The 20,712-nt window shown below is 46.6% G+C and overlaps 1 protein-coding gene across 3 annotated transcripts; it reads right to left on the bottom strand.

The window, feature by feature from the left end:
* Positions 1 to 492: 492 nt before the first annotated feature.
* RITA1 (RBPJ interacting and tubulin associated 1) lies at positions 493 to 20,247 on the bottom strand. Of its 3 annotated transcripts, none has more exons than XM_085636367.1 (3): positions 20,046 to 20,247; positions 8,529 to 8,883; positions 493 to 1,480 (listed from the first exon to the last, which is right to left on the bottom strand). In XM_085636367.1, the coding sequence occupies exons 2-3, from the start codon at positions 8,822 to 8,824 to the stop codon at positions 973 to 975; spliced, it is 804 nt and encodes a 267-aa protein (XP_085492493.1). In that variant the 5' UTR covers positions 8,825 to 8,883; positions 20,046 to 20,247; the 3' UTR covers positions 493 to 972. The 3 variants fall into 3 exon arrangements, with proteins under 3 accessions (XP_085492493.1, XP_085492494.1, XP_085492492.1); XM_085636368.1 differs by having other exon boundaries at positions 8,535 to 8,883; positions 20,046 to 20,246; XM_085636366.1 differs by lacking the exon at positions 20,046 to 20,247 and adding an exon at positions 19,016 to 19,034.
* Between the last annotated feature and the right edge of the window lie 465 nt (positions 20,248 to 20,712).

The raw sequence follows: 20,712 nt of genomic DNA, 5'->3' as shown, positions 1-20,712 counted from the left end.
TAGGCAAAAATCATAGGAACACCAATTTTTAGAGCACACTACCAATCTCTCTATTTCACAAAGTAAATGTCAAATGTAAATGTCAAGGTACTTATAGAGCGCACTGTCACCAGACAGCCACCTTGCGGTGTCGCCTTTGCGGTTTCCTGGCGCTGATACTCATACCGCTGTGGAACCCCTCCTGGCTTTCCCTGTGAAGTGTCCACTCCTGGGCACCCCCAGGGTGAAGCCAGGCATCCTTAGCGCTGTTGGGGCCGGTGTGGAGGCTAAGCAAGCTATTGCCCAGAGTTGCAGCGTGGGGCCCATGATTAGAATAGGCACCGAGGCGAGAATAGACAGGTCCGAGGAAATTGAGCCCGAGCCCCGCCGAGGCGGGAATCGAACCCTGGTCCCTGGCCAGAACTCTGCTTCAGGGTCTGCCGCTCTAACCATTGAGCCACACTCCTCCACACTATTTATAGTGCAAACAAAACATAAATGCGACCAGTAACGTCAAAGTAATGGACATAATGTCTGGGTTTATCAATCTTCAAACAGCAAATATAATAAATAATGCAAAAAATGGTTTTCCGAGAAACTTCTACCCTTCTTGACTGTCTTAGTTCTTTCCATTACATCGACATAAAGGCACACACATAGTGACTGTACACAGAAAAGAACTGCAGGAAAGGGACCAAAGATTAAACACACAATAGGACGTCACAAGCTGCTTTCTCTTTCACAAATCCACAAAAGGTCCCAAAAGGGACCCTAGCAAAGGCGAAGTCCTGCCCCGCCTCCATCACTCCAGAATACCAAGCGCCTGGCTGCAAGAGTGGTAGCTTTTATCAAATGATCATCTAGTCTTGTGCTTTCCAGGACAAATATTTGGCCAAACAAATTGAGAAAGAAGCTCTAATTTTGACTCAATGGATGTATCTCTTGACACACTTGGCCGCTAGAATCTCCTTCTGGTAATGAAGTTCTGAGCATTCACTTCCAAGGTGGTCTGTGGCTCACGACAGCTGCAGCAATAGCTTTCCTGTTAGAGTCTAGTCCAGAGAAGCTTGCAGACCTAGGCCTTGTGACCCCTCTTGAGTTACGAAAGCTTGGTGCTGCGTCTGGGATGGATCGCGGTGCTCTATGCCACTGTCTCCCAGCAGCAGTCGCAGAAGAGCAGGACTGTACCCCGCCGTCACTCCAGCTTGCAGAGTCATCTTCGCTCTCCGGGCGCTTCCAAAAGTCTGTTTTTCCTTTGTACTCTGTCACAAAATCCTCAGGTGGGGGCTGTGATGTTTCTGGGTGGATGGCCTTCAGGGGGCTTGGTTTGGCACGGGTTGTGCGGCTTGACTGGACGCGGGGTGCTGAAGGAGGAGTCCACAAAAGAGGGCGAAGCTTTAGTGTGTCCTCTTTCTTTGCCCATGGAGCTTCCCAACCAGGTTCCTCCAACTTGGGGCCAAATAGGGTCTCATCACAGAACGAGGGAGAACGACTCTTCACCCTGTAAAACAACAAAAGCACCTTTACTAAAAACACAAATTAATTTTTAAGAGTAAAGAGAGACCTAGAAATGGGTCTTCAAAGAGAACATTAAGGTAGATGTCATGTCCTATGTTTGTGAATAAGAGGTCTCTAGTGGCCCTCGGCAGATTCCTTACAAGTATTACGCAATCAGGTGGTTGTGGTTAATAAAGTTTGTGTCGCAGAGCGTTCAGTTAACAGTTGCATGCTGAAGAATAAGGACGTGCAAACCAAAGCTCAATGTGTGGCGTGGTCTTATGCATGCTCCCGGGCTGGGGAAGGCGCTACAGTACACACTAGAAGTTATACGATTACACTTGAACAATGGAGATTGCATAGAGCGGCTTGTAAGGTACAGAAGTCTCAAGGATGGATGGAAGACTGAAATTAAACATGCTAGTCTTCTGATGAAGGATGTTGGAATCCAGGATTAAAATCAGGGAGTCCTACAGAAGATGGATGAAGACAAAAACCAAGTAAGTCTTTCTTTCTAAAGGATATAAACTAACCCAAATAAAAACAAGGGTGGCCTTGCACAAGAGCTTGCAGATTCTGGCTTTGAGGGCTGAACTCAATCAACATCACTCCCAGAAACTCCCGAAAAAAAGATGCTCAAATTGTATTTCAACTTAGATGTGTTTACATAAGGGCAGCGACAAAGGAAAACTGAGTAAGGACGCAGCATCACATCTGGTTGGAACATTTCTTCCCATGAAAGTCCTTGAATAAAATGTATTGGGCACATATTGCTAAATTGGCTAAACGGCTGCACACAAAGCGCTCTACAGAACCTCCACACACTACAAATGAAGGGCAGAGGTTTTACTTGCAGGTTGTGAAGCAGAATAGAAGCCAGATGTGTAGCAAAGTTGTCTTGCACAGAAGGGTGTAAATCAAAATTGATTTACTGAAAGGCAGGGAAGGTCTGAAAAGAACGATAGAGAAAAATTACAATATAGACTTTTTTCAAATATATATAGCCTTGCTACCATGTGTCATTTCTTATTAAGTTTGATACCATTTCAAGACCAAAGAACGGAGGAAGGTCGAGTCGGTCCTCTTGGATTCGAGTCAGTGAACTACTGGGCACACACTCAGCTTAGCAGTGAGCACTTAGATGGTGGCAAAAAGCAATATTATAAACAAGCATTGGCATAGCCAATAGGTCTCACCTTTGGGACCTTATAAGTTTAGTCATGCAGCAGATTATCCCCTATTAGCATGCCCACATACTCAACATTTTCGAACAACCCTGCTGTGATCAGAGGTCAAACAGTCACATAATAAATAGGCTGGATTAGCGCACAGCTAGAACGAACCCCTTTCTATAGAGCGTTTTTTTTTTTTTTATGTTGAAATTTTTTATTGAATTTTATGAGACAAATACATTAGAGCATATGCAATAGTAAATAAAAGAGAATAATTACATGTTAGAAGGAATCATGGAATAAGAAATTGATAAATAAATACGATATAAATATGCGTTTAAATAGATAAATACAACTTGATGCAACAAAGATATCAAAACCCAGCATAATATATAATAAGAGTGAGCAATAGGGAAAAAAGAGAGAAGAAAAACATAGTAGGATAAAGAGTGCTGGAAATATAAAGAAATAGAACAAAGGAAAAATAATTAAATAAAAGCAGAGGAGTACCACAACGGAGGAAGCAAATGATTGTGAGGGAACAGAGAGAAGAGAAAAAACAAAGGACAGAAAAGTGAAAGTTGATTAGTGTGTTTGAGTAGAAGTGGAGGCCGGAGGGTCAGCAGCATTTGATTTAAGAAATGGAGACCATATTCGAAGAAAGGTGTCATTTTGATCTTGAAGATTATAGATTGTACGTTCATGGGAAGCAGTTTGCATCATGGCCACCAACCAATCCTCCTGTGATGGAGGCATAGTTGATTTCCAATGACGCAGTATACATATTTTGGCAGTAGCAATTGAAGTATGAAAAAGACGGAGTTGTGGCTTCGTGAGCTTTGGGGAATGACGTAAGTCATGTAGGAGAATGTTAGTAGATGTAAGTGGCAATTTTAGGGGCATGGTGGATTTCAAGGTAGCACCAATAAAAGTCCAATAGGGTTGAATACTAGGACATTCACAAATGATATGAGTAATATCACAACCTGAATTGAAGCATCTCCAGCAGTTAGAATGCGAGAGAAGACCAGCTTGGTGTAATTTGACAGGAGACCAGTGCCAATCATGCAGAATTTTAAAAAGACAAAATTTAAGCCTTGATTCACGAGCTCCCTTATTTAAACTCTCTAGAATCAAATCCCACTCAGCATCGGAAAAGGAAATGGAGAGACGAGATTGCCATTTACGCTGGAGATCATGTGAAAGAGATTTAGACTATAGAGCGTTTTTAACGTTATGGTGCTGTAAAAATATTCAATGTCAAAGTGAGATGTTACAGGGTAGCAAGCGATTCCTTATTAAAAACAAACTAAACACTTAAGTTTTATTCTAAGGATGAAAGAAGCCAAGGGACTTAAGCTGAGAGTAAGAGAACAAAACATACTGAGTCTTTGCCCCAATAGCAATAGCTTAAACTCGCCTAAATGCGAGACCTATTGCATTGCAAATGCTTGTTTAAGTCCGCTAGCTAAATTGCACCAACGTCTAGGCTCGGATTGGTAAATTACGTCCACTGCTCTCGGAGCCCCCTGTCTGTTTGCATCCGCTTGGCTGTGATCAGTGAATGCCACATCATTGCCTCGTGCCGCTACCCCTGTCCTGCTGGGTATGGCCTGGCACTCGTGCGAGATTTCATCAGTTTATGGTGCAGGGCCCTGGTTGTGGTACTGGTCATGCCACAGGACCACCGCTTTGCAGTGACAGGTATGTTCAAAGACACACATGCTGGATAAGGTACATTGTAAAGTGGGCATATATCCATATCCAGACAAATTGCAGACTACTCGCCTCTCCTTTGACTGCAGTATAGGCATTCCTGATAATGTGATCAGGATCACGTGTTTGCCCATTAGCTCGCACTAACTAATTTTATACGGTTTGGTCCCGGCTTTCCCTGTTCAAAGAAAGGCAGTTTGAGTGTCCCAGCGGAAGGGGCTTGTGCAAAAGAAAATGGCGAAATTATTGTCCAAGAATGGAATATTTTTCTTTGGACATTGTGGTTGACGCTTAATGTTAGTTCTCGATTTTGCTTTGTAAGAGGGTACCGATCGGGACACGCCTCTTACCTGAGATTTCACGTCATACTATCAGAGACTGTTTTCCTTCTGTGACAGAACTGCAGAATCGGAGTTCCTTCCGAACATCCTCCGGAAGGATAACCCCACACCCTCGTGCTCTGCCCATACACGAAAGAGTTGCTCGAGACGACACGGCGAAAGGTGGAGGGATCGACCCCGGAAGTCCTACTCCTTGGGTAGATAAAAAGACCGAAGTCAACGAAGAAGGGCGCGAACGTGTCTGAGGAGGAGAGGAGTCGCGAAGCGGTGAACGCGTGGAGAAGAAGGACGTTGAGTCGGAGAAGGAGGAAGAAGCGGAAGCCAGAGAGGAAGACGAGAGGTAGAGTGAAGAGTGGTAGTGCCCTCAGGAGGATGCTGGAGAGCGGCCGCAACTCAGGAGAGTTGCGGCGGAGTCGGTGAGTGACCACAGGCAGGGAAACGAGGAGGTGGGTGATTAGTGGTTACCGGGAGGGGGAGGCTGAGTGTAAAGAAAGTGATTTCACGCTTTATTAGGCCCATCCCTCACGTCTCGTTCCTTAGTTTGTTGTCCTTTTGATTTTGGAGCTACCCTAGGCACCTTTGTAAGCACACATTAATTCCCTACACCTAACCCAGACCACAACCGCTCCTTCCCTCACAATTATCCCCTGACCTTCTTGCTACATCCACAAGCACCAATCGGGTGTGGTGACGGGCACTATACAACCTACGGGCATACCATTGATTGGTGACTGACGGCTCCTTTTTCCATTCCCTCTTTATGAGCCTCCGTGGGAGATCCCCCGACCCAGAAGACCGGGCAAAGGGGACGATAGCCGAAGACGAGGTTCCACGAGGCAGAAAGGAGATCCCAAAGAAAGAAGAAGAACTGCCACGCTCACTCAGCTCAAAGAACTGAAACCCTAAATAAAAGCCGCCCACTATATACAGCCTCCACGTCTGCTTATCCGGCCCACTCTCCCACATGCTTCTTATATATTCCATAATTTGGCAAATCGGTCTCCAGTGGTTGTGTGAAGCTACCTGGTTAGTCAGCGCCCATGGAGCCCGTACCCCGCTGTTTGTTCACGGCGTGCACCGCAGAGAGCAGGGCTCCTTGCGGCCATTGTTCGTGCACTTAAACCTAGCTGCCTTCTGTGACTCGCACGTGGCGCTGCCGCCTTGGTGTGGGGACCTACGGCAAGCCCTCATGCAGGATAATCCAGGGTCGCCGCCGAGCTGGCGTTCACCTGTCTCCAGAGAAGTGTGCTTGGGGGAGCGCTGATGGTTGGGGGCTGCTATAAAGCCATGCCCCCATCCTAGAGCCTACCGCGCTGCCGCTAATTAGAGCAGTAAGCATTTTCTGAGGAGCTTCTAACAGCCCTTAATGATGGCGCAGTGGCAGCGCTCGTTAGCTCTTCATTAGGAGCTGCAGATTAACGGGGTCTCAGCTTATTCAAAAACGCACAGGTAAAACAAGCATTTCAAAGAAAAGCACGACGGTGTGTTAAGATCCATTAGTAACCTGATCCAGGATCCAGGCTAAGAAATGCAGCTGCCAGCCTGCGCGCCCCTGCTCGCTCCAGAGAGCAAAACGCCGTGGGAGTGACACATTGGAAAGGAGGTGGGACATGCACCCGCCTTTGGCCATTTGCGTGCTTTCATTATTGAAAGCCACATGCAAAGGCCAATCCAATGTGTTGGAGGTGAGTGGAAGGAGTAGGACCCACAAGGAAAAGTTTGGAGTACTCACAAGAAGCCTGCCCATAGAGCAGCGCATGCGCGCTGCGCTAGCGTCAACCTAAAAATGAGGGCTGTGTTGCAGGCAGGGAGTTTGGAAGACTAATATTTAGTCTGCAAAAGGAGGGTGGATGCCAGATATAAAGAAGTCAGGAGATATTTGGTGGGGGAAGCAATGAAACCCAGATGTGAAGAAAGGAGTTCAATGTGGAGTTTTAATAAGCCAGATGTGAAGGGAGGAGGAGGCGCAGTGGAAAAATAGCCAAGTGTTTGGAGGTCTTGCAAGAGTGGCTTAATGTCAGTTGTGGCCAAGGAAAGTCTAGCTGAGGAGGAGGGCAAACTTACCTGCAGGGGGGCAGTTTTACCAGAGGGTGGAAGCTGTTTAGGGAAGGAGGTCTTGTATGGGAAGTGTGAATTAAAAGGAAAAGAGGGCCAACCCTGAGAAGCGAACAACAGATAAGACGGGAGGAAAGATGGAAGGAAGACGCCTGAAGGGGTAGAAACAGTGCAGCAATGTGTCCAAGTAAAACAGGGCCTCATGGTCAGCTAGTGATACAGAAAGGAGAAATCCCTTTTAGTAACCAGTTGGCACTTCACAGGTAGGAGAAAGCCAGCAGGATGGATGGAAACGATTGGGCTACTGCTTCTTAACCACTGGGAATCCCACTAAGTAGCATTCCATGTATTGCTTTTAAGGTTTAAACAGATCATTTGCATACAAGTGCTCTCTTCTAGTGGTAAACATGTATAAATAGAATAGCATTTCGTTCTATTCAGAGGACTTCCCATTGGTTCATAGATGTTGACTCAAGTGTTTCCTTCTATAACTTTTATGGACGTAGCCTACCAGATAGCACAGCTGTCTGGTTGTTAAAGATTTCTTGGGGAAATTCTGAAAGTTGACCTAAGAATACATTCCACCCACTGCTTACCATTGGCTTTGTGGTTTGTAACTCACACTCGTTTGCTTTCTATTTTCTGGCTATATTTGGTTTAGGATGACCAGCATGTCATTGTCTATCCCTGTGAAGCTTAGCCCGTTTACTGTATTCTTTCACTTCCTTTTCGCTTTAAGCAAACAGGCCTTTACATTTTGTTCTGTTCTTGGAACATTTGATGTGCATGCAAAAACAGAGCTCAAATACCAGTCTCTGTCTTCCGAAGGAGCTTGGTGTTTACTTTTCTTTCTCTAACTTCAATGTGAGAGGACTTATCTGACATTTCTCAGGTTGTGAAAGGAAAGGCTTTTTTCTAGTGCACAACAAAATTTAAATGTTTGTAAATGAACTGTGCAAATATTTCAAAATCTATCAGAATTAAGAAATCACAATAAAGCACCTTTTTTTTAAAAATCTGAAGTGGGATGGAAACAAATATTGTAATATGCTCGCAACAAATCAATACACTAGGAGATTCCATTGCCACAATACCTTTTGTGTGCTGTCCAGTTTTATTGGAGAACCGGTTTGTTTGTGAAAATGCGATAGCCATTTCAATTGAAAATTTGTTGTTTGCAATGGCAGTGCACTGCCACACCATTCACACTTCCCTCTACTCTACGCTACGCTATGCCACTCCACTCCAAGCTACTCCATGACACACCACTCTATTCTACTCCACTCCATTCCACTTCACTCCACATTAGGACAGTACACGCTATGCCCCTCCACTCTATGTCCCTCCACTCCACGCCCCTCCAATCTAGGTCACTTAACTCTAGGCCACTACATGACTCTACAACACTCTATGCTACTCTATTCAACAACACTTTACTCCACTGTATGCTATGCCACGCTATGCCACTCTACGCCCCTCCGCTCTACGATAATCTATTCCCATTTAAACACCCCTTCAAGCTGACACTTTACTCCACTATAAGTCCCTCCACTCTACGCCCCTCCACAACCCTCTTCCCAAACAGCTTTGACCTTCCTTGCACAGTTATCATCTTCCTCTATCTTAACCTTACACTTACATCATCCCTTTTTTCTGTGGGAAATTACAAAAGTCTTAAAGGGCAGCACCTCTTGAGGGTCTCGAATACACATGCAGTGGAAGATAAAGATATAAGCTGAGGTGGAAAGAAAACGGACATATTCATTACCTGTACCTGTATTTCTTCCTTGGGGTGCTGGCTGGACTGCTGCTTTTTGAGGTTCCTGTTTCTTTGCCTGTTCCAACTGACGTTGGGCTCCACAGAAGGGGTCTTTGAGGATTGGTTTTCCCAACCCAGGGAGGTTCAAAATCTGCCACCTCCACCCGGGTGGCCTTTGATGGGCTGCCAAAGAGCGTCTCATCCACATATGATGCGCTGGCCTTAATTCGGTAGCTGCTTCGGGGTTTGCCCTGCAATCGGAGAGCTTGCATTCCAGTGACTGCTAGGTCGAGTGCCATCTTCATTGGTGAGCAGTGTGGACAGAGGATGGAAAGTTCAACCCGTTTTCTCCTGTTAACCGAGCCTGCCAATAATAGAGATGATATATGGTTATGTTCTAAAAGGCTCAAGTATACGCCAATACTTTGGCCTAAGGGTCAAAACTACACATAGACTAGGTATTCCTAAGTGACGCTGTCTAATAGCAATATCACACAAGTGATCATGGGGAGCAATTATGCATCTTAAGCTCCATGTAGTGAAGCCACACGAGTTTCCAAGTAGGTAACAAATTAATGTAGCGGTGTACACATATATCAACTCGTGGATGCGATCATTTGTGCAGTAAGCACTTTCTGTTCCAGAATCGCTTTACTTATATCTCCAAGACATAGCCAAAGCCACTGCATGGTCATTTCCCTCATTTTCATCACTGTATAACTCAAATTGCAATTGCAATCCCATAACGAGCATAAAAACCTTGACATGCCTCAGCAATATATTTAATCTCAAACAGAAAAAGTCAATCTGAGGATCAGTAAATCTACCGGGATTAATTCCTTGCTATAACCCCTTCCTCAGGAATAGGCCGTCATGAAACAAATATAATCTAAACTCTACTACGGTCAACAACCCTTTATTTCAGGAACAGAAACAATACTAGTGTTTCTCTGAAGGATTAAGCCGAATTCAGGATTAATATCTTACCTCTAGCACAATAAAACGTCCCCTCACAAAGACCAACACGTCATCCACAGAAGCACTGAAACTGAATCCTTTCACCTCGACCAAAGCCACCACTGCCTGGATTTAAGTATTAAACACATGAAATCTGCTCCCACCTCTCATTCCACACAAAGCTTTAATTAATACTTCAAGTCCGAGAAAACAGCAACAGCCTCATAGGTGAGCTACTACTGAACTCATTATCCTTGCTAGTCATCAACCATGACACATAAACCCAGTTTAATTATCCGGAGATGCACTCCACCACCATTTAATACTACGTAGGCGGGACATCGGTCAAACGCAGGGGGCCTATTCAAACTGCATGCACTAGCCTTCAGAACCATACATGACACTGCTCAATAGTACTTCACAGAAGCCTTATCCATTACATTTCTGCATGCAAATTCAGCTAATAAGCACTCCTTACACCTTATTCCCCATCATCTATTTGCACAGGAGGTGACATCACTGGATTTCCCATAATCCATATGAACAGGAAGAGACATCACTAGATTTCCAATCATCCATCTGCACAGGTAGTGACATCACTGGTTTCCCACCAAAATTGTCTTAACTTAATGGAGGGTGCAATGCAAACGTGCAGCAGACGTGCCAAATGTGCGCCAAAGGAAAGCCTATTTGCATCCATCCGCACTCTACCTGTGCCCAGCGCCAGGACCCCTGTCGTACTGCCACCCACCCCATCCCTATTCCACCACAATGCTCTGCGCCATGGCCCCAGGTCGCGACTCCCAGCACTGCTGCCATGCCTCGCTGCCCAACACCGAAGGTGCATTCTCCTGCGCCACCTGTCATTTCACTGGCACTCTGCCACATCCACCTCATTTCCCCCCCCACGAACATCACACACCTGACCCCTACTAGACCACATCCCTCGCTATCCAGCACATTCCTCAACTCTTGCTCCCTCAGTAAAAACACCATGGACATTTGGGATCTGTTACAGGACCAGTCACCAAACATGCTCTTCCAGACTGAAACCTGTTTGGGTCCCTCGTTTGCCCCACGTTATCGCCAAGGCAATCCCCTTACCCAGGATACAAGATTGTAAAACAGGACTCGACAACCTGACTCTGAGGCAAATCGCTATCATCTTCAAATAATCCATCCAATGCTTCATCACCTCAGATACCACCACCAGCAACATGGAAAACTTGACCTTCAAACTCCTCATCAACTTGTCTACCACCTTTCCCGACCACGAGCCAACTTTGGTAGCACCATTTCGGATTTTGTCACACTTGGATTCTCAACTCTAGTGCCTTCACCTTCATCTGTAACCTCAACAACATCCTGGAAGATCTCACCGATCCCAACACAACCAACCTCCTTGAGGATCTGTCCAACCTCAGACTCACCCAAAAAGTGGAGGGTCCCCACACACATCGCCGGACATCTACTGGACGCCATCTTCACCAACTACACAGTAGACAAGCCTGCATCAATAACCTGGCCCAACCCCACCCTCTTCAACTTCAGCATACCCATACCACACCACCGCAGAAACACCTTCACCGAATCTTCACGATGGATTGGAACAAGTTCTCAGAAGCATCCTGGTCGGTCTTCTGTACTCCTACACCGCCGGCCTCGGCACAACAACTTCCCCAAATCCATCTCCAACTCAACGACTGAATCACCACCTGCAAAGATACCGTGGCTCAACTCAAAGCCAGCAAGGCCACGAGGACCAGACCGCAAGCAAGCTGGAACACAAAAGAACTCAGGATCACCAAACGTCACTGTAAGCAAATTGAATGCAGATGGTAACAAAGTCAGAACGATACTGACAAGAGCACCTATAAATCTGTCCTCAGATGTGACCATCAGCAAATCAGAGACATCAGATGCTCCGCACTCACTGACCGCACTGAAAGCAGGCCAATAGCGCCAAGAGAATCTTTCCCATGGTGAACGACTTCACCTCTCCAACAGCAAGCTCCACCAGCATAACCCCCTTGCAGGACCTCTGCACCCAGCTGTCCCTATACTTAAGCAACAAGATCTCCAGCATCTATGAAAACTTTAAGCCTCCACCAAACCTTCCGACCCTTGTAGCCCTCCTGGCCATCTCCATTAACATCTAAAAGACCACCCAAACAATCTGGTACCACCATCACCACTCAGAATCCATAATGACCACGCAGTCCATAAACTTCAGAGCACCTGCATATAAATTATTCAACTGATTCCCGTATTCACGCTGATTCCAATTGTTTAATAAAAATAATTATTTTTAAAAAAAACTATGTTGTCTCCCTTACCTGATCTCCTATGCTTGAAAATGTACCCTTCTCAGGGGTAAAGTCGAGGAGTGCTGCACCCTCATACAGCAGGAATATGGTGTACTTAATCCAACACCAAGGTAGTGACAGGAGTAGTGTACTGTATATGGGCAATCCCACTGGCTAAACAGGACGTGACCAAATCTTACACACTAGGAAGTCAGATTAGGTTTCACACCAGAATAAAGGAGAACTGATGAGGAGAGCTGAAATCTAATTGTGATATGCAGCTTCTCTCAGATTTCGGACTTGTGCAGCACAGCTGATGGCAGCCACAGAGACTCACCAAATTCACCATACCCCCCAGCTAATCCATGGACATCACCCCCTCGCAGGACCTCTGCAACAAGCTTGGATCCTACTTCCATCTGGAAATCAACGGCTTTAACGACCAGACACCTTACTCCGTAGCCACCCCCTCCTCCAACAGCGCCAGCCAGACCACCATCTCCTACTTGAACCCAGTCACCACTGAAGTTACTGCAGACCATGAAAGGCACCCACTCAGGAGCCCCCATGGACCCCTGCCCCCGCGCATCTGCCACAGGGCCGCCGCCATCGCTCCGGAACTACGACACACCATCAACACCACCTTCGAAACAGGCATATTTCCCGACAACTAGAAACCCGCAGAGGTCAGTCCCCTACTCAAGAAGCCGTCAGCAGATCCCACGGACATCAAGAACTACCAGCCCATCTCCCTCCTCCCCTTCGCTGCCTAAGTCACAGAGAAGACGGTCAACGCTCAACTAACAAAATTCATAGAAGAAAACACCATCCTCGACCTCACCCAATCTGGATTCCGCAGCAACCACAGAACCAAGACCGCTCTATTCGCCACCACCGACGACATCCGCACCCTCCTCGACCAAGGACACACCGCGGCCCTGATCCTACTCGACCTCTCAGCAGCATTCAACACAGTTTCCCACCACAGACTCACCACCAGACTCCACGACGCCGGCATACAGGGAACCGCCCTCACCTGGCTGTTCTCCTTCTTCACTGGCAGAACCCAAAGAATCAGACTTCCACCTTTTGTCTCCGAACCCACAGAGATCAACTGCAGAGTACCCCAAGGATCATCGCTCAGCCCTACGCTCTTCAACATCTACATGGCCCCCCTCACCGCATCGTCAGACAGCACGAACTCAGCATAGTATCCTACACCGACGAAACACCCAGCTCATCCTCAGCAGCCCTCGACACGAACACATCACCCAAAACCTAAGAGACCTCCACTGGCTCCCCGGTGAGAAACGAGTAACCTTCAAGATACTCACCTATGCCTACAAATTCCTCCACAACATCGGACCTCAATATCTCAACGACAGAATCTCCTTCCACATACCCATGAGGAATCTCCGATCCGCCGACCTCGCCCTCGCCGAACCCCCGCGCATCCATAGAGCAAGAACAGGTGAAAGAACCTTCTCCTACATCACGGCCAAGGCCTGTAACGAGCTGCAGACCGACATCAGACGCTCATCCACCCTGCACATCTTCAAGAAGACCCTCAAGACTTGGCTCTTCGACTGAGCTGCTACCCCCTGTCCCCCAGCGCCTTGAGACCCTTGTGGGTGAGTAGTGTGCTTAAAACTCCATGATTGATTGAGAGACCCGAAGGAAGTTCTCTTACCACAAGTGAACCGTCGTGCAAGCAGCCCCATTCCCTGAGGGGAACGGCCTTACTTTGCAGAGAGGAGCTCAGAGTGAAACTTGGAGGTTAGATTTTAGCCCTCCTCATCAGATGTAGTAGCAGCCGGTGTTGTGAACGAGTGGCCGGGTGGGGCATAGGGGTCACGGTACAGGAAAAAATAGCCGCCAACGTCGCTTCTCTTCTCCGGCACAGGCTCCCAGACTGCCCTGCGGCCAATCCTGAAGCTGCTCTCATGGATGACAGCATCTTCAGGATTGGCCTGAGCGCTGAGGATTTGGGCTCCCAGACACACTGGGAGCCTGTGCCTGCTCTCTTCAAACCTGCACCTCAGCTCAGGTTGGAGAGAGCTTCAAATCGCATGTCAGTTTGGCCCGCCTGAAACGGGTGGCCAGACTATCATGCACACTGACAACAGTGCCCACCACTCCTGCTGTCATCCCTCATGGCCCAGCCCCCATAGACTCAGCAGGAAAGGAACAAGCATTTACAATGCAATGGTCTCGGCATTGTTAAAGTTAGAGCTATTGGCATTGCTCATGACATTATTTTTGTTTATGTTTTTGTTTTTAAAACATTTAAAGAAACAGCATTGTTATTTACAATGTCAATAGCTTAATCACTCAAATGCGAGACCTATTGCATTTGCACCCACACAGAGCCACCCACCCACACACACACACACAGAGCCACCCACAGAGCCACCCACCCACACACACAGAGCCACCCAGAGTCACCCACCCACAGAGCCACCCACCCCCACACACACAGAGCCACCCACCCCCACACACAGAGCCACCCCCACACACAGAGCCACCCCCACACACACAGAGCCACCCACCCCCCCACACACACACACAGCCACCCACACAGCCACCCACACACACACACACACACACAGAGCCACCCACACACACACACACACACACAGCCACCCACACACACAACCACCCACACACACAACCACCCACACACACAACCACCCACCCACCCCCACACACCCCCACACACACACCCATGGGTGCTGGCGTGCCCTACATGCATTGTCAATAACTGCTGCAACACTCTGACAGGGTCAGTAGCATTGAAAGCTGCATTCTGGTGCCTGGGGTGCCCAGGATTTTGAGAGATCGGCAGCGGCCTGTATCATGGCTCTCCTAAAATGGCGGATTGGGATTAGCCCGAATCGGACAGCTTACCGCAAACCCTGCAGAGGGCTAATGTTAAAAATGTTGACTCATGTTTAAACTAATTGACGATCTGGTTTTCAGTGAACAATAGTCACCCGCTTTTAAATTACTTATAACAAATTGCTTCACAATTGCTGATTGACAGTGTATACCGCGTGCATATTTATGTGTGTGCGCCCCATCCTTCTAAATTAAATTCTGCCTTTGCAGTGTAATTGAGCCCTCATTTTATAATGTATTGGGTGCGCGGCTTTTGTGGAGAAGCAGAGATTCTCACATTGTTTTTAATCTAAGTTTATTCATGGTATTGGTATTGTGGTGTAGTTTATGGTACATTGGTCAGCAGATGGCATGGCGCCCATTACTGGCTGCTTGGCAGACAACTTTATGACACCAACATTAGAAACACAGAACACAACAGGGAGAACCCTTAACACACCTACCGGTTTTGAAGATTTTGTATGCAATGTGGACGGTAAACTTGGCATTTGGAAAAAAAACGTTTTTCATATTTTAAAAGTTTTACCGTATTGTGTTCATGATAATATGCAAATGCTCGGGGCCCAGCTTCTAGGCGTAACATATGTTAAAAGAAAGACAAATCAGATTAACAACAAGGCTGTAAAAAATATGGAGAGCGTAGCACTTGTAATGAACAGAAATACTTTGATTCCGAGTGATGGCTTTGGAGTAGGGAGTGTAAAACATGACGTGTTCGGTTTATGAAAATAGAAGGGGGGAAAAGAGATTTTTCATTAGCAGGTACCTTCAGCTGTGAAGTCACACATGCTGTGCGCGTGTCGACTACAGTGAATTGCCAGCTAGCAGTCTTCAAGGAACACTACATCCGGGTTCCAGCTGCTCGAAAGACAAGTCGTCAGGTCAAGGGCCATGCGTCAGTTTTATGGGGAAAGAGGGAGGGCCCGTGGCAGTGAGCGGTGCAGAAATCAGTGGGAGGGCTTGTTTTCGGCCAGCGGACCTGTCAACGCACTCAACCACGGCGTTTTGTTTCTGTCGAAGGCAAATCTGCCTTGCTCCTCTGGGCAGACCTTTGAAATACGGGTGATGTGCATTGGCCTCAAACCATAAGGAGAAGTTAGAACGTCTCAGAAGTAGCTTTTTTATTAATGCGCCAAAAATAAATCTATTTTTGCGGATACGTTTTTACTTTGTAGTTACAGTGACCAGCCACTATCGATGTTGAGGCGTTACGCTTGTAATCCATATTAGCACGATTATTCTTGATTTAAAAATTACTGTTTGCTCAGCACTGCACATATATGGTCAGTGTAAACCAGTACTGGGCAGAGAAGAGCGAAATAAACAATAGTGCTCGCGTTCGACGATAAACTTACCACACTGATGTGAAAGGCACTAATTGTGTTTTTACGTTGTGCACGTTTGACGGCCATTAGACCAGGTTGGCTGAGGGCTGTGACGGTCCTCCCCGACCTGACGAGAATGGGGAACCGCACGAGGGTGGAAGGGCGACCCCCTCAGATGCAAAAGCAGGAGGTCGGTTCACAAGCGCTGCCACCATACCGGTACGTGTGACCGCCGGTCCTGGCGGGAAGGAAGCCCGGGGCTTATCAGAGCTTGGAAGAACCGGGAGTGCTGGGGTCAGCATTCTGTGGGGAGAGCCCAGGGGAAGACACGGCAGGGGAATCTCAAAAGTCGAAGTATCCTGGCCCTGACAACTCATGGGTGTTTAAAGGCCACACAAAGGAATAAGGTGTAACTCCTCCCCCAGACACAGAGCCATGAACACCGCCGCCTTTCTCCGAGGTCAAGCAGAAATGCCTCGGAGAAACGCAGCGGCGTTTTCGGATTCGGGGCGTGTTTTTCTTTCTCTCCTCTTGCCATTGGCTGGAATGTTTACATTCCAGAGGAGAGAAAGAAAGTAAAAAACACGCCCCCGAATCTGAAAAAGACGGGCTTCTTTGGTGAGACAAAGCTATTCTCCAATGGCTGACCAGCATTTAAGAGGCCAGCCAATGGAGAAGAGGGAAGAAGAGGGGCGGGTTAAAGCCCCACTTCTAAAACATTAAATCTCGCAAGCGAGACTGCGCAAGCGCAGCCTTCGCTAGCCGAGACCTAAAAATAAAACGATAATAAAACGTGTTTATTATCGTTTTATTTTTCCTTTCGTGCCATTTTTGAGGCAGCTGGCAGGGGGGGGGCGACACCCCTCCGCCATAGCAGAGGAGCTGCCGCTGATCAGAAGAAGTGAGATTAATTATGGTGTAAGTGATAAATGAACTTGACTTAGAAGTGCTACAACTAATAGTTATTCACTTGTAGTGTAATAAAGAATGTGGCACCAGGAGCTGTGGTAAGCAAAAAAAAATTCTAAACGTATGTGTGAGCATGTGCTTATAAGTGAAAGTAGGGGAGAGTCAGTGACAGGTAGTGAATGAAAATGAGGGAGTTGAAGCATCTGTAAGTGATAATAAGTGACTGCATGTTAGTGGAAGTGTGTGAATAAGAATAAGGATAAGTGTGAGGGAGTGCTAGAGCAAATGTGTGTGCGTGAGGATGAGTGACAGTGAGTGTAACTGAATGAGAATGATTGAATCAGTGTGAGTAAGAGTGTGTGGGAGTGAGAACGTATGAGTAAGTGAGAGTAAGAGTGGATGTGACTGTGTATGAGCAAGTGAGTAAGAATGAGAGAAAAGGTGACAATGAGGAAGAGAAGGTAAGAGTGATTCCATATGAGTAAAAGAGAATGAGTGAGCATGAGATGGTGTAGGGGAGTGTCAATGAGAATGTGGTGTTATGCTTACAAGGTCTGCCGTTGACCCTGTCACATTTAAGGTAATTCATGGCTTATAACAGGCTCCCACGGTACAATACTGGTGCTGGTATAACGAGGGCAATTCTTAGCATGACAGTCACCTGTGACTAAGTACTGGCATATTCTAGGTAATTCTTGGCATAATCGGTTTCCATAGAAATTACTGGTGTATGCTAGATGTGATTCTTGGCATATGGGCCACACATGGAAAAATGCTGCTGGCAAATTTGAGTAAATTCTTGGCATGGGGGCACCTGTGGAAAAATGCTGCCACTAGCAAATTACAGATAAGTATCAGCATAAGTGAGGACAACCGCGATATATTAAAGGGGCAACTGTGACAAAATGCTGGCGACATAAGGGTCACTCATAGAAGGCATTAATGGTAAAAATTGCGAACTTGCATATTATATGTCATTTTTGGTGTAAGATGGCAACCAGGGAAAATGGAGGGCACACATGACAAAATGATGGCCTTGGCACAATGCAGATAATTTTTGACATATGGGGATAAGGGGCACCCATGGCACATTTTGAAAAAATCGGGGACAACTTCTGGAGAGCATCAAGTTTCATTGGCTTGGCACGCAAAGCACAACTTTGTGAAAACTGCTTTAAAACGCACCATTTTACCTATTTTTTTAGGTGAAGACCCCCCCTTACACCCCCCCAACCCCACTATAAGAGGTCCGACTTACTTGTTACAATTCATGCTATTTTGCTGCACCACTTTCAAAAATTATTTCAGCACCCTAATCTAAGTGGTATCTAAATTGACGGTTGTCTTTGTTGTGTTGTTATACTAATAATGTAATTATAATGAAACTTGAGCAATTATTATGATGTCATTATGGTATCAGGGTTAATTTAAGGTCATGCGACAACTTCCTCCGAATACGCGTGGTCAAAGGTAACATGATGCACTGCCCGTGTTGTCATTAGAGTTAAACGGTCTGTGAGGACATTCGCTAACTCTGACATTTTAGTGAATCGACATCAATGTCCTTCCGTTAGCCGCCAATGACCAGGTGTTGCAGGGATTCTGCTTATGCACAGAACTATGCACAGGAAACCAGGACCTCAGTGAATTGTGGTGTACCAAAAGCTCACCTCAGAACCCAGAACCCCTTATCCGACCAGCATCAGTGTCCCATTCGTTATCCGAGTTTTATCTCGGCGGTCCCAATGTATAGACAACCCAGAACAAGCGACTTAGTGTATTCTCAGGAATGGTGGGAATCAGAAATACCTGTTCGTAATTATTCTCATATCCGTCCACAACAAGAGTAAACAGAGACACGGTAAAGTTTAAAGAGTTTATTTTATAAACCTCTTGTCCTAAGATGCAGTACTTTGGCTAACATAAGCAGACAAATGATTAAGATCAAAACCATCAGCCTAGTTACAAAACCATAGAAAATGAAAGGAGAAATCATAATAAAATGACAGTGGATGACAGCCACCTTCCTTTCGCTAGTAAACTAATATTATTATTATTAGACTAATAGAGGGTCTCTAGGCTTAACTGGGGAACCCCATACCGTAAAGATCAGCTTAGTGGAATCACATCACAGGATCAGGTAGACTCTGCTCCTGGGAAAGCTCTTCTTCCGAATGTGTATAAAGCTTGCAGCCTGCAATATTAAAAGCACTCGACTTTCAGGTATTTACAGCTGCGTGCGTGTTATGGCTAAATAGTGGGCCGATCAACCTGAACCCAACAACATGCACCGTCTAGCGACCCAGACTGTTTCTTTACACAATGTTCAGACCAAGGTCGCAGCTCACTGTTAGGGATGTGAACAACAGACAGTTCTCATGTGAAGGAAAGGCGAGCAAGCATTTCTCAAATAATAACATGTAACTGCAGTGTCGTGTGCAAAAGCATCAAAAGTGGCAAGATGGCTTTCTAACATCTAACGCGGTTGTGCTAACTTAGCATTGTACGTATATAAATAGCAGTCCTCACTACACAGGAAGTATATGCTTTTAACGCATGTGGACTATCTGCACACAAAATACAACTATAGGTAATGTGCCTATTCCCGTGAGGCTCTGGGTTATTTTATTTATTACACATTTTATGCAATTATTATATTTTTGCTGATGTCACCTGTAACGTCATTCGTGTAAAAGACCGTGTGACCCGATTTCCTAGGACTCGAACAGGTACGTTTATTAAAACTCCTAAAGACTTCTCATTCGTGAGGTCTAAACATCCCAGCAATCTAAACCTTAATTATTTATTTTACATAAATCCACTACATCCAAAGGAATTTAGCAGCCGTCAACACACCCAGTTCCTGGAATCCTACGCGCAAGTCATGAATGCCCACCGCTGTCAGCTTCTTCCCTATATAACCACACCTCCTTGACGCTGCCAGGCGCTCCCTCCGCATGCAAAGTAACCCACGCCATTCACAACTGCAAAAATCGAACCATCTTTAACGACACAAAACAGCCGACCGACAGAAAACCAGTAACATCAGCACCCGGAGTGGAAAAAAAACACCTCCTCTACCGTCCGCCCGATAATACAGAACGGGAGTCCAATCCTTCTGAAACACTTACCACGACGCCTCCATGTTCCGGTCGCGCCTCCTGCAGCTCCCGGTCCCCCTAGCAGCGACAGCTACACGCACCAAAACATCAAACAGCAAGCGTGGGCGGGGCGCGGACCGAACCATCTGCTACCGGGGGAGGTGCAAGCGCCGTACTCACATGGGATGCTCCGTTCATCACTAGACTAGGGAGTATACGTTCTGGGACAGTGGCAGTTGCCGGAGCTAAAGGAATATATGAAGAAACCGACAGGTTTAGGAAGAGTGGAAGGAAAAGACAGACCATTACGATTGTAAACTAGGAGACCTTTAAACCGATGTGTACCCCTATTCCCAATGGTTTTTTTTGCAGTTTTTTCATAGCGCGAAGACAGCCCGAAGGTATTTTACTCAATGCTATAAATTGGGAAAAGACTGCGGGTACTCGCCAAATTAGTCGGCGGGTGAGGGGCTGTAGCGCGGCGGGGCCTAAGGATATGGGGCGGCCGCAGCGCTGGAAATTAGGTACGCCACACAGGTCAGGGGTTACTGGCGAGAAGACCCTGTTACGTACTGGGCCCTAGGCCACACTAGACTGTGTCCAGCAGGACACAACAGACCCCGAGCAGTCTCCAGTCCTGCCGTTTATTTATCCCCTCGAGTCGAGCCCGCCCGAGGGGTGGATGGATGCATGTATG

The sequence above is a fragment of the Triturus cristatus genome, chromosome 11 (assembly GCF_964204655.1).
Source record: "Triturus cristatus chromosome 11, aTriCri1.1, whole genome shotgun sequence".
Taxonomy (NCBI): domain Eukaryota; kingdom Metazoa; phylum Chordata; class Amphibia; order Caudata; family Salamandridae; genus Triturus; species Triturus cristatus.
This window is presented reverse-complemented; position numbering and strand designations above follow the sequence as displayed.

Excerpts from the sequence above, each read along its gene's own strand:
- RITA1 (XM_085636367.1), bottom strand. The coding sequence starts at position 8,824 with ATGAAGATGGCACTCGACCTAGCAGTCACTGGAATGCAAGCTCTCCGA. Across the intron at positions 1,481-8,528 it reads AGGAAGAAATACAGGTACAG|GGTGAAGAGTCGTTCTCCCT; the intron begins GTAATGAATATG and ends GTTGTTTTACAG.